Here is a 12,653-nt window from a genome sequence, read left to right as displayed (position 1 = left end):
TACACCCTGACCAAGTTGGATTTATTCCAGGGAGGCAAGGATGGTTGGACATACTCAAATCAACAAATATAATACATTATATCAAGAAAATTAAGGAAAAAAACCATATGATCATCTCAATTGATGCAGAAAAAGTGTTTGAAAAAATTCAATACCCATTCATGATAAACACCCCAAAGAAAATGGGACTAGATGGTCTTTATCTCAATCCAATAAAGGCTATCTATGAAAAACCTACAGCCAATATGATTCTAAATGGTTAAAAAAACTAAATATCTTCACACTAAAATCAGAAACAAGACAAGGATGTCCACTATCACCACTCCTGTTCAATATAGTTCTAGAAACATTAGGCACAGCAATTAGACAACAAAGAAATAAAAGCAATAAAGTTAGGAAAGGAAGAAGTTAATCTATCATTATTTGCTGGTGATATGATACTCTACATAGAAGACCCAAAAAAACTATGCCAAAAGACTGCTATACTTAATTGACAGATTCAGTAGTGTAGCTGGATATATATTTAACACTCAAAAATCAGTAGCTTTCTTGTATACAAATAACAGACTCATTGAGAGATAAATTAGAGAAACAATTCCTTTCACAATAACATCCCCCAAAATGCAATATCTATGAATCATTGTAACAAAGGAGACAAAAGACCTCTACACTGAAAATTACAGCAATTTGAAAAAAGACACAGAATAGGATATAAGAAAATGGAAAGACATCTCTTGCTCCTGGGGAGGAAAATCAAAATAGTGAAAATGGCTATACTTCCAAAACTGCGATACAGATTTGATGCAATCCCGATTGAAATCCCAACAGTATATTTCACAGAACTTGAGAAAACAATCGAAAAATTCATTTGGAACCAGAAGTGACCCAGAGTAGCAGATACCATTCTAGGCAACAAAGACATGGCAGGGTATCACAATTCCCTACTTGAAACTATACTACAAAGCCACTGTGATAAAACAACATGGTACTGGCAAAGAAACAGACATGAGAATCAATGGAGTAGATTAGAAGATGCAGAAAGAACACCAGACATGCTCAGATACCTCATCCTTGACAAAGGAGCCACCCATCCTCACTGGAGGAAAGGTAGTCTCTTTAATAAATGGTGTTGGAAAGACAGGCTTTCAACTTGCCAAAGATTAAAACTATATCCCTATCTTTCACCATGCACTAAACTAAAATCCAAGTAAATTAAAATCTAAATATCAAAACAGAAATACTAAACTTACTGGAAAGCAAATTAGGTATTACTCTTGAAGACACTGGCATAGTAAAAGACTTTATGAACAAATCCTCAGCAGCACGAGAACTTCCACAAAGAATCAACAACTGGGATCTCACTGTATTAAAAAGTTTTTGCAATGCAAGAGACATCACCAAGAGAGCTAAGAGACAACCTACAATGTGTGTGTGGGGGAAACTTTACCAGCTACTCCTCAGACAAAGGACTACTGTCTAGAATATATGAAGAACACAAAAAAATCAGACCCCCCCCCACCAAATGCAAAGACCCAATTCAAAACTGGGCATCCAATATGAACAGACAATTCTCAGACAAAAAAGTGAAAGCACCAAATAAATATATTAAAAAATGTTCAACAACACTGGTCATTCTAGAGATGCAGATGAAAACAACACTGAAATTCCACCTCATCCAAGAAAGAATAGCTGCTATCAAAAAATCAACCAATAACAAATTCTGGCAGGGCTGCAGGGAGAAAGGAACCCTTCTCCATTGTTGGTGGGAGTGCAGACAGGTGAAACGACTATGGAAATTAATATGGAGATACCTCAAAGAACTAGGATTAGAGGTTCCATTTGACCCAGCCATACCTCTGCTGGATATCTTTCTAACAGAATTAAAATAATCATACCACAGTGATATATGTGCACCCTTATTTATAGTGGCACCGTTTGTGATAGCTAAAACTTGAAAACAACCGAAATGCCTGTCAACTGGAGACTGGATAAAGAAGACGTAGTTTTTCCATAAAATGAAATACTACTCAGCCATAAAAAATTAGAAAGTAGAAACATTTATAGCTAAATGGATACACATTGAGGCTATACTCTTAAGTGAAATAAATAGGACACACATGAGTAAATAGCAAATAATTTCTCTGGTGTGAAAAATTAAATGTGTAAATAAGGTTCACGTGGTATAATTGGGAGTGTGCAAATGGCTAAAGGAGAAGTGGGAAGGGGAGGGGAAAGGAAACAAAGGAAAAGAATAAATGAAAAAATGGAAACAAAGTTTTTGTAAATAGGGAAGAGTGAAGTAGGTGAAGGCAGGACATGAGCAGGGGGAAAAAGAAGAACCAAGATATAATCATGTAAAGGTACAAGATCCCAGTGATAAATGTAGCTGTATTGTTTTTTGTGAATGTACCAATAAACTTAATGAAAAAAATTTAAAAAGAACACTTCCGGGCCGGGGACTTAGCTCAGCAGTTTGGTAGCCTGCCTTGCAAGCGCAAGGACCCTAGTTCAATACCCAGTACCAAAAAAAAAAAAAAAAAAAGAACACTTCAGTTCAAACTTCAGAACCATTCTGAAAAGTGTGTTTGGCTTTCCACATTAAATTCTACTTACAGCAAAGTTTCCACATCTCCAAGCCATTTTTAAGCAAGCAGAACTGCACGGCACACTCCATGTCAAACTGCCATTACTTACAAAAGCCTCATATATATGTACTTATAACTCTGTCATGCAGAGACCTAGAAACAAGAGAGAATACAGTTTTGCTCCAACTATGAATTGGAGATTTTTGGTACACTGGCACACTTGCAGCTTCTTTGTCTAAGGAGTAAATGCACGTTCTTTACTCCCCTCCTTTTACTTCAATGGGGAAAAGGCCTCTGGAAACATGTTGCCATCAAAACTTCAGCTCAAACTGTAGATCCTTTCTGAAAAGTGTCTTTGGCTTCTCACCTCAAGTTCTATTGACCACAATGTTTCCATATCTCCAATCCCTTTATGGGAAGCAGAAATGCAAGCACTCTCTAGGTCAAAATGCCATGCCTTAAGCAAGCTTCATAGATCTGTGCTTACAACTCAGTCATGCAGAGAGGTAGAAACAGAAGGGAATACTCTTTTGCTCAACTTCAGTTGTGAAGTTTACTGGGGCATTCACACTGTCATAGGTGCTTTCTCTGAGGAGTAATTGTACATTCTTTCTTCCCTTCCTTTGACTGGAATGGAGAAAAAGCCTCAGGAAAAATTTTTCCATCAAAACTTCAGTTCAAACTGTAGAATCATTCTGAAAAGTGTGGTTGGTTTCTCACCTCAAGTTCTACTTACCATAAAGTTTACGGATCTCCAAGTCCTTTTGGGGCAGCAGAACTGCACAGAACTCTCTAGGCCCAAATGTCATTCCTTATACAAGCCTCATGTTAGAAGCTTATAACTCATTCAGAGATCTAGAAAGAGGAGGGAATACTTTTTTTTTTGCTCCAGTTCAGATGTGGAGTACACTGGTGCATTCATACTGTTGCAGCTGCTCTCTGAGGAGTAACTGCACCTTCTTTCCTCGCCTCCATTGACTTCAAAGGAGAAAAAGCGTCAGGAAAAATGTTGCCGTCAAAACTTCAGTTCAAACTGCAGAACCATTCTGAAGAGGATGTTTGACTTCTCACCTCAAGTTCTACTTAGCACAAAGTATACCGATCTCCAAGCCCTTTTTTGGCAGCATAACTGCACAGCACTCTCTAGCCACAAATGCCATTCCTTATTCAAGCCTCACAGATATGTGCTTATAACTCAGTCATGCAGAGAGGTAGAAAGAGAAAGTATTACTCTTTGTTCCACTTCAAATGTGAAGTATACTTTCTCTTTCACACTGTTGCAGCTGCTCTCTTTGAGGAGTAATAGTATGTTCTTCCCTCCACTCCATTGATTTCAAGGGGCAAAAGCCTCAGGAAAAATATTTAGATCAAAACTTCACTTCAAACTGCAGAAACATTCTGCAAAGTGTGTTTGGCTTCTCACCTCAAGTTTTACTTACCACAAAGTTTACAGATCTCCAAGCCCTTTTCCAGCAGCAGAACTGCACGGCACTCTCTAGCCCCAAATGTCATACAAGCCCTTATACAAGCCTCATAGATATGTGCTTATAATAATTATATAATTAGGTAGAACTCTTGAAAACATTGGCACAGGAGAAGACTATGAATAAATCCTGAGCAGCGAAAGAACTTGCACAAAGAATCAATATCTGGGATATAATTGTACTAAAAATTTTTTTTCAATGCAAGAGAAATCACCAACACAGCTAAGAGACAACCTACAATGTGGGAAAAAAAATTTACGAGCTACTCCTCAGACAAAGGACTACTATCTAGAATATATAAAGAACTCAAAATAATCAGATACCCCAAACACAAAGATCTGATTCAAAAACGGGCATCTGAAATGAACAGACATTTCTCAGACAAAGTAGTAAAGACAGCAAATAACTATATGAAAAAATGTTCGACATCACTGGTGATTCGAAAGATGTAGTTGAAAATAACACTGAGATTCCACCTTAGCCATGAAAAAACAGCTGCTATCCACAAATCAACCAGGAACAAATGCTGGCAGGGCTGTGGGGAGAAAGGAACCCTTCTTCATTGTTGGTGGGAGTGCAGACTGGTGCAACGACTGTGGAAATCAATATAGAGAAACCTCAAAGAACTAGGTTTAGAGGTCCCATTTGACCAGCTATCCCTCTGCTGGATATCTTTCCAAAAGAATTTTTAAAAATCATACCACAATGATATATGTGCACCCATGTTTATAGTGGAACAATTTGTAATAGCTAAAACTTGGAAAGAACCCAAATGCCCATCAACTGGAGACTGTATAAGGAAGATGTGGTTTTTCTATAAAATGAAATACTACTCAGCCATAAAGAATGATAAACTAGAAACATGTATAGCTAAATGGATGCACATTGAGGCTATGCTCTTAAATGAAATAAATAGGACACACGAGTAAATACCAAATAGTTTCTCTGGTGTGAAAAACTAAAAGCATAAATAAGGTTCAAATGGTATAATTGGGAGCATGAAATAGGAAGAAAACGGCTAAAGGTGAGGGGAAAGGAAATAAGGAAAAAGAAAAAATGTGAAAAAATGGAAACAAAGTCTTTGTAAATAGGGAAGGGTGAAGTGGGTGAAGGGAGGGCAGGGGTATAGGGAAAAAACAAGAACCAAAATGTATCATGTAAAGAAACAAGATCCCAAGGATAAATGTAACTGTATTTTTTTGCTTCAATTGTACCAATAAACTTAATGGGAAAAAATGAATGGATAAAAAAGATGTGGGCATTTTTAATATGAAATGGAGTGCTACTCAGCCATAAAGAACGATAGAGACATTTATAACTAAATGGATAAAAATTTAGGCCATACTCTGAAATGAAATAAACAGGAGACACATGTGAAAATACTGAATAGTTTCTCTGATGTTAAATGAGGTAAATGAAAGTGTAAGGCAGGACCAAAATGTATACTGGATAATGTGAAAATAGAAGAAAAGGTCCAAAGGGGCAGCAGAAGTAGGGAGAGGTGGGATAGGGGAAAGGAAAGAAGGGAAAGAAAAAAATATGAGAAAAGAAGGAAAAACTGGAAACAAAGTTTTTTGTACATGGGTTGGGGGTGGAAGTGAGGGAAGGAGAATGGGGAAAAAACAAGAACCAAGATATATTATGTACAGGTACAATTTCACAATGATGAATGTGATTATAATGTATACCTAAATTTTACCAATAAACATAATGAATTTTAAAAATGTAATTGAGACTAAGAAAACAATACAAAGGATCAAGGAATCAGAGAGTTGATTCTTTGAAAGATTAAATAAAATCAACAAATCCTTAGCCAAAAAAGGACAGAAAAGACTCAAATTCATGCAATTAGGAATAAAAAGGGTGAAATCACAACAGTTCCTACAGAACTCCAGAAGATCATCAAGACCTACTTTGAGAAATTATACTATAATTAGATGGAAAATACAAAAAGAACAGATTCCTATAAATGTATGAATTAGCAAAACTGAAACAGGAAGATATTAAAATTCTAAATAAACTAATATCAGTCAATGAAATTGAACATGTGCTTAAAAATGAACCAACAAAGGTCCTCATAGGTTCTAAATTCTACAAGACATTTAGAGAGGATCTAATGCCAGTTCTCCTCAAACTCTTTAATTACATAGAAAGAAAAGTAATATTCCCTAAATCCTTCCTCAAAGCAAGTATCATTCTGATACCAAAACCAGAGAAAAGCCCAACCAAAAAGAGACCAAAAAGAGAAGAAAAAGAGAGACAATGGCAAACAGAATGCAGCAAATCATCAAGATTATACACCATGACCTAGTAGGATTCATCCCAAGGAGGCAGGGATGTTTCAACATATGCAAATCAACAAATACACCATATCAACAGAGCAAGACAAAAAAAATCACATAATCATCTCAATAGATGGAGAGAGAGCATTTGACAAAGTCAAGCATACACTGAAGATAAAAACTCTACAGAAAATTGGAATAGATGGTCTTGATCTCACTGTGATAAAAGCCATCTATGATAAACTAACAGCCAACATCAAAATGAATGAACAAAAACTGAAAGCTTTCACCATAAAATCAGGAACAAGACAAGGATGTCCACTGTCACCACTGTTACTCAATATACTTCTGGAAACATTAGCCAGACCAATTAGACAAGAGAAAGAAATAAATGAAAAATAATAGGAAAGGAAGAAATCAAATAATCATTATTTGCAGATGACATGATACTCTCCATAGAAGAACCCCAAATTTCCACCAAAAGGCTTCTAGATTTAATAACCAAATTCAGGAGCATAGCAGGATAAAAGTCAACATTCAAAAAATCATAATATTCCTGTACACAAATTGCAAATTCACTGAAAGAGAATTTAAGAAAACAAAACCTTTCACACAGCATCCTAAAAAACTAAATACCTAGGAGGTAAAAGACCTCTACATTGAAAACTACAGTGCTCAAAAAAAGAAACCCAAGAGGATATGAGAAAATGGAAAGATGTACTTTGTTCTTGGGAAGGAAGAACCCATATATCAAAAATGGGCATACTCCCAAAATTGTTATACAGATTTAATACAATTCTGATCAAAATTCCAACAGTATATCTCACAGAATTTGAGAAAATAATCCTAAAATTCATTTGGAACCAGAAGAGACATAGAATAGGAAAAGTAGCTAAGCAACAAAGGCAAGGCAGGGAGCACTACAATCACTGACTTGAAATTCTATAGAGCTTCTGTGATAAAAACACAATGGTACTGGCAAAGAAATTTTAAAAAATCAATAAAAAGACCCAAGGATCAATGGATAGACTAGAAAGTGTAGAAACAACCCCAAATCCACTAAGCCACTTAATCTTTAACAAAGGGGCCAAACATAATCACTGGAAAAAAGAAATCCTCTTTAAATAAGTTGTGCTGGACAAACTGGCTTAGCAATACCAAAGACTAAAATTATACCCAAGTCTCTTACCATGCACTAGACTAAATCAAAAGGAATTAAAGATCTAAATTTTAAAATAGAAACATGAAATCTGCCAGAAGAGAGATTAGGTAGAACTCTTCAGGATTTAGGTGCAGGCAGACTTCATGAACAAAACTCCGATAGCACGGGAAATAGTACAAAGAATCAACAACTGGGATAAAGCTTTTGCACCACAAAAGAAATCACCAATAGAGTGAAGACACAATCCACAGGGTCAGAAAAAACTTTAGTCTGTTGTTCCTCAGACAAAGGACTAATATCTACAACATACAAAGAATTGAAAAAATATCAGAACCCCCTAAATATAAAGACCAAATTAAAAATGGGCATCTAAAATGAATTGACTCTTCTCAGTTGAATAACAGATGGCTAGTAAATATATTAAAAATGTTCAGCATCCCTGGTTTTTTGAGAGATGCAAATTAAAACAATGCTGAGATCCCATCTCACTCCAGAAAGAAGGGCTATTATCAAGAAATCAACCAACAACAAATGCTGGTGAGGCTGTGGGGGGAAAAGGAACACTTCTCCATTGTTGGTGGAAGTGCAGACTGTGCAACCACTATAGGAATTAGTGTGGAGATTCCTCAAAAAACTATGATTAGAGGTCTCACTTGACCCAGCTATTCCTCTTTTGTGTATCTTCCCAAAAGAATTAAAAGCATCGTACCTCAGCAATATATGCACATCCATGCACAGTTTGTAATAGCTAAATCTGGAAGCAACCCAAGTGCCCATCTACCAGTGAATGGTTAAAAAAAGTGTTGGTTTTCTTTTTTTAGCCAAATACTAGCTGCTTTTTTATTTCTGGAAAACGACAACAAATAAAAGAAGATGAGGGGGGTGAAGAGAGGAGAGGAAAAAAGAGAGAGGGAAGAGGGGAAAGGGGGACATTTTCTGTGAGACAACAAATTCAAGTAGGGCAACAGAAGGTAGAGTTTGCCATACCAAAGAGAAAAAGAATATCTGGGAAGCTACATGATCACTCATGTTGGATCAGGTAGTTGCTGTAAACCAGTAAAATCTAGTTTACTGCATCCAGGGAATTATTATTTCACCCAGGCTTCTGTCCCACCATTGTCCCGCATGATTGTCAAAAGCTCTGTCACCATCTTAGTGTACTTTAGGATCCTAACGGAATTCCTACCTGACAGACCAATTGTGATATAGTCCATTTCTGGCCCAAACTGCAACTTGCCCACAGAAGCATTTTAACAAAAGAGTCCTTAATGTGTGATGGATTCAAAACCTGGAAAAAGTCATGAGTAATTCCCCTACTCATTAACTAAAATTTTCTTTATCCTCTCTTGCTCTAAAAAGGACCCACACATTTTTTGGATGGTATAGTTATACATGCAAGGGTTTTTCTGTTTTGTTTTTTGTTGGTTTTTTTTTCTTTTTTTGTCTTTATCCTCAGACCAAAGAATAAACTTTTCTTCACAGCTTAATTGGCTCTCACCTTTGTTATTTGTTCCATGATTTGGATAAAGAGAAATAATTTAGGAGCCAGGATTTAGCTCAGTGCTTCAACCACCTGCCTTGCAAGCAAAAGGTCCCAAGCTCGATCCCTGGTACCAAAAAAAAAAAAAAAAAAAAAAAAAGAGAGAGAGAGAGAGAAAGAGAAAGAATTTACTATGATCAGAAATAGGTTAAGGCCAGGGATTCAGCTCAGTGGCACCACACTTACCTTGCTAGTGAGTTCATTAGACTCATTCATAGGAAAATGGATACATATTGAGGATATACTCCTCAGTGAAATAAATCAGACATGTATAAATACCGAATAGTTTCTCTGGTGTGAAAAACGATAATGGTACATAAGATCCTAATGAGATAATTGACAATGTGAAATAGAAAGAAAAGGGATAAAGGTGTCAGATAAATGGGAAGGGTAGAGGAAAGGTAATAAGGGAAAAGGAAAAAAATGAGAAAATGAAAAAATGAAAAAATGGAAATAAAGTATTTGTAACTAGGGAAGGGAGGAGGGGTGAAGGGAAGGCAGGGATAAGGGGAAAAAATGAGAACCAAGAGCTGTCATGTAAAGGTACAAGATCCCAATAAAAAAAAAGTTCCCAGTTCGATCCCAGAGAGAGAGAGAGAGAGAGAGAGAGAGAATTTACTATGATCAGAAATAGGTTAAAGCCAGGGATTCAGCTCAGTGGCATTGCATTTGCCTTGCAAGCAAAAGGTCCTGAGTTTGGTCCTGGGGTACAAAACAAACAAAAAAATAGATAACATTTAGAGGTGCGTTTACATCTCTGCAGATGTCAATATCTCTCTCTATAGATATATATATTTATAGAAATCTATAAATGCTGAATAAAAATGTAATATACAATTCCAGAAACACTGCATGATATGAAAACAGAAAAGGATCACTTACACATGAACATTTTTAAAGAACCTAACTTTTTTTAAAAAAAATCATTGTATAGATGGTACTTGGTCTGAGAACAGATCCTGAGTCTAGGCTAGAAGTGGAAGTTAGCCAGGGGTGGTGGTGCACGCCTGTATCCCAGCACTCGGGAGGCTGACGCAGGAGGATCGCTATGAGTTCGAGACCAGTCCGGGCTACATAGTGAGCTCCAGGTCAGTCTCAACTACATAGTGAGAACCTGTCTCAAAAACCAAAAAAAAAGAAAAGAGAAAGAAGTGGAGGTTAACCTTCCTAGCTCCTGTGCAGTGTGCAGACAGGACGGCTGAAGGATCTCAACCTAGGCAAGGGTCAAAGATCAACACGAAGGGAGAGAATACCTACTGTGACCTCACGACTACGGGTCGGTGTTTTTAAAGTAGGAGCCCGGTTCCTAAGTGGCGTGGAAGCCTTGGGCCAGGTCCCTGACTTACAGGATCTCAGGCTCCCCCTTTTCAGTGTTACCTGGCCTAGGTGCCACTCGTGCTTCCCACAAGTAGTCAGTTCAGGGGAAACTTCAGCGGTGGCCGGGCTCCTGGGCTCTTGTGATCTTTCAGAACTGTCGCTCACGAACCGGGGGCGGGGGCTACCGGAACTACCCAATCAGAGGCTACCGGAAACCGTCGTGGCGAGTCACTCGCCTAGGCTAGAGGAGGTCGCTTCCTGTTAAATGATCTGTGTAAACACGTCTCACCTGAAGCACTTGATGTTCCTCTCCCTGCGGAACTGTGACTTGCAGTGGTCGTGAGAGCGTGCTGAGGCCTCTGGGTCACCGGTGAAGCCGGGAATGGTGAGTGCGGACCCAGCTTCGGGGCTCCAGGGACGACCTGGAACCTGTGCTTTCGGCAGTCCTAGAGCCCCACGCCGGCGACCGCTGCTGCCCACTCGGTCTCCTCCAAGCCTCAGGGTGAGGCTATGATGGCAGCCGCATCCACTGCAAACTGTCCTGCCCTGTGTAGTGCTATGGACACCAGCCTGAAGCCCTGTGTCTTCCCAGTGTGTGCGTGGGCGGAGGGACACGAGGCGACTCCTGACTGGAGGGTGGGGTTCGTAATGGGAAGCGCCGAGGCCCGTGGGGTTCCTTGTCGCCGGGCAGCCTTATTTGTCCCAAGTCTTCCAAATTCGACCCTCATTCTCCAGCCTAGCTCTTGGTATTCGCAGGAAGGAAGGTTTAATTCTAATTTTGTGTGGGGTACCTGACGTGTGAGTGAATCAGAAAATAAGAACGTAGAACTACTTGTGTAAATCCTTGTACTTTTCTTTCCTAGGTTTTTTCTGGACCCAGGCTTCCTGGGGGCTACCTTAGGTTAAGGTTTCTCTTTGCAAACTTTCCTAGGTCCTTTCAGCACTGGCTCTCTCACTCACCCCACCCGTTCCCCAGCTCCGTTTTGGGTTGTTTGTTTTCTTTTTCCTTTCGTCCATACCTAAAAGAGTTTGAATATGGTGAATTATGTGCAAAAATGATTAGGGCATACAGTGATTTTAGACTTCCCAATCTCCAGAACTGTTAGAAATAAATGTGTTGTTTAACCCCCTCAGCGCTTAGTATTTTGTTGTAGAACCCTGTGGTGTGATGCCATTGTAGTTATTTCCACGTATTAACCATAAAGTGTGTCGTTCAGGTGTTGGTTATGATTTTCCAAGAAACTGTCAGAAATCCTTTATTTTTTTGCTCACTTCTTTGTGCCTTGTTTGTGTGTGTAATTGATTCAGGTTTATATGACCTTGTGGTTTAGACAGAGTCCACGCACGGAGGAAATCAGAAGCATCCTTAGAACTGTACTGAGAGATTGATGAAAGTTTTTATTTGTCAAAGTGTGCATAGTATTAGAGGAGGCCATGTGTTGTAAGGAAAATGCTGCCACCAACATCAGATAACAATAGACATCACAAGGTCTAAAGGAGACACTTGCTAGATTAGTTACTTTAACATGAGACCCCAAGACTGCAAACGGGGATCAGTGTAGTGTAAGGTCTAGCATATAGCAAAAGATAGCAGGATTCCCAAATAATCAGAATGGAAAGGTGGGAGCAAGGAGAATTTAGTATCTTGTCTTTGCTCTCTTTCTATTGGCTGCTTTCCTCTTGACCCCTCCCTTTCAGAAAGAGGCTGTTGCCACTCTGACTGGTTCTTACAGTGCAACTTCCTAAAATGCAGGGCAGGACAGGGCAGGGCCGGGAAAGAGAGTAGTCTGCCAGCTAAATAGATGTACTTCCCCAGGCTGGTTTCTGATCTTCCTCAAAGACCCATCTCAAGTACCATGTGTTTGGAAAATCATTTCATGAAATTTTGCAGGGGTGGGTACCGGCGATCGATCTCGGGACCTTGCTCTTGCAAGGCAGGCAGCGGCACCAATGAGCTAAATCCCCAGCTATGAAATTTTTTAAAGAGTTTCAGTCATCCCATTTCATGCCCAGCCTCCAGCACACACCTCTTATTAAAATTTTCACACTGAGATGAATAAAATAAAAATATATTTCCCTTGACATATCAATGAGAGTTGAACAAAATGGAATTTGAAGTTATAATGCGTACCTACAAAATCTTGATTTTACACCATAGAATATTTTTATTTTAGGCATAGTAAGTCTAAACTGAATTGTGGACTGAGCAACATCAATATGGAATTATCTGGGAGGAAAAGTAGAAGTCTGTATAGAATGTCTCCCATAGTAGAGTTGATCATC

The 12,653-nt window shown here is 38.6% G+C and overlaps 2 protein-coding genes across 4 annotated transcripts in view; one reads left to right on the top strand and one right to left on the bottom strand.

The window, feature by feature from the left end:
• Pard6g (par-6 family cell polarity regulator gamma) overlaps positions 1-9,036 on the bottom strand; it is a 144,423-nt gene extending 135,387 nt beyond the window's left edge. The window contains exon 1 of the mRNA XM_010613343.2: positions 9,012-9,036. Within this exon, the coding sequence (XP_010611645.1) occupies positions 9,012-9,029 (18 nt within the window). The 5' untranslated portion in view covers positions 9,030-9,036. The remainder of the gene's footprint in view (positions 1-9,011) is intronic.
• Positions 9,037-10,432: 1,396 nt separating this feature from the next.
• Positions 10,433-12,653, top strand: part of LOC104854761 (zinc finger protein 709) — a 65,718-nt gene continuing 63,497 nt past the window's right edge. For 2 of the 3 annotated variants that reach the window (XM_010613332.3, XM_010613326.3), the window contains exon 1: positions 10,433-10,755. Coding sequence is in view for 1 of the 3 variants with exons in the window: in XM_010613326.3 (XP_010611628.1) it covers positions 10,753-10,755 (3 nt within the window). In the remaining 2 variants the exon portion in view is untranslated. The remainder of the gene's footprint in view (positions 10,756-12,653) is intronic. The other variant, XM_010613329.3, reaches the window with a different exon arrangement.

Source organism: Fukomys damarensis, unplaced genomic scaffold, assembly GCF_012274545.1.
Source record: "Fukomys damarensis isolate Sample0158 unplaced genomic scaffold, DMR_v1.0_HiC HiC_scaffold_30, whole genome shotgun sequence".
Lineage (NCBI taxonomy): Eukaryota > Metazoa > Chordata > Mammalia > Rodentia > Bathyergidae > Fukomys > Fukomys damarensis.
Note: the sequence above shows the minus strand (reverse complement) of the source record. Positions and strands in the feature narration are given on the sequence as shown.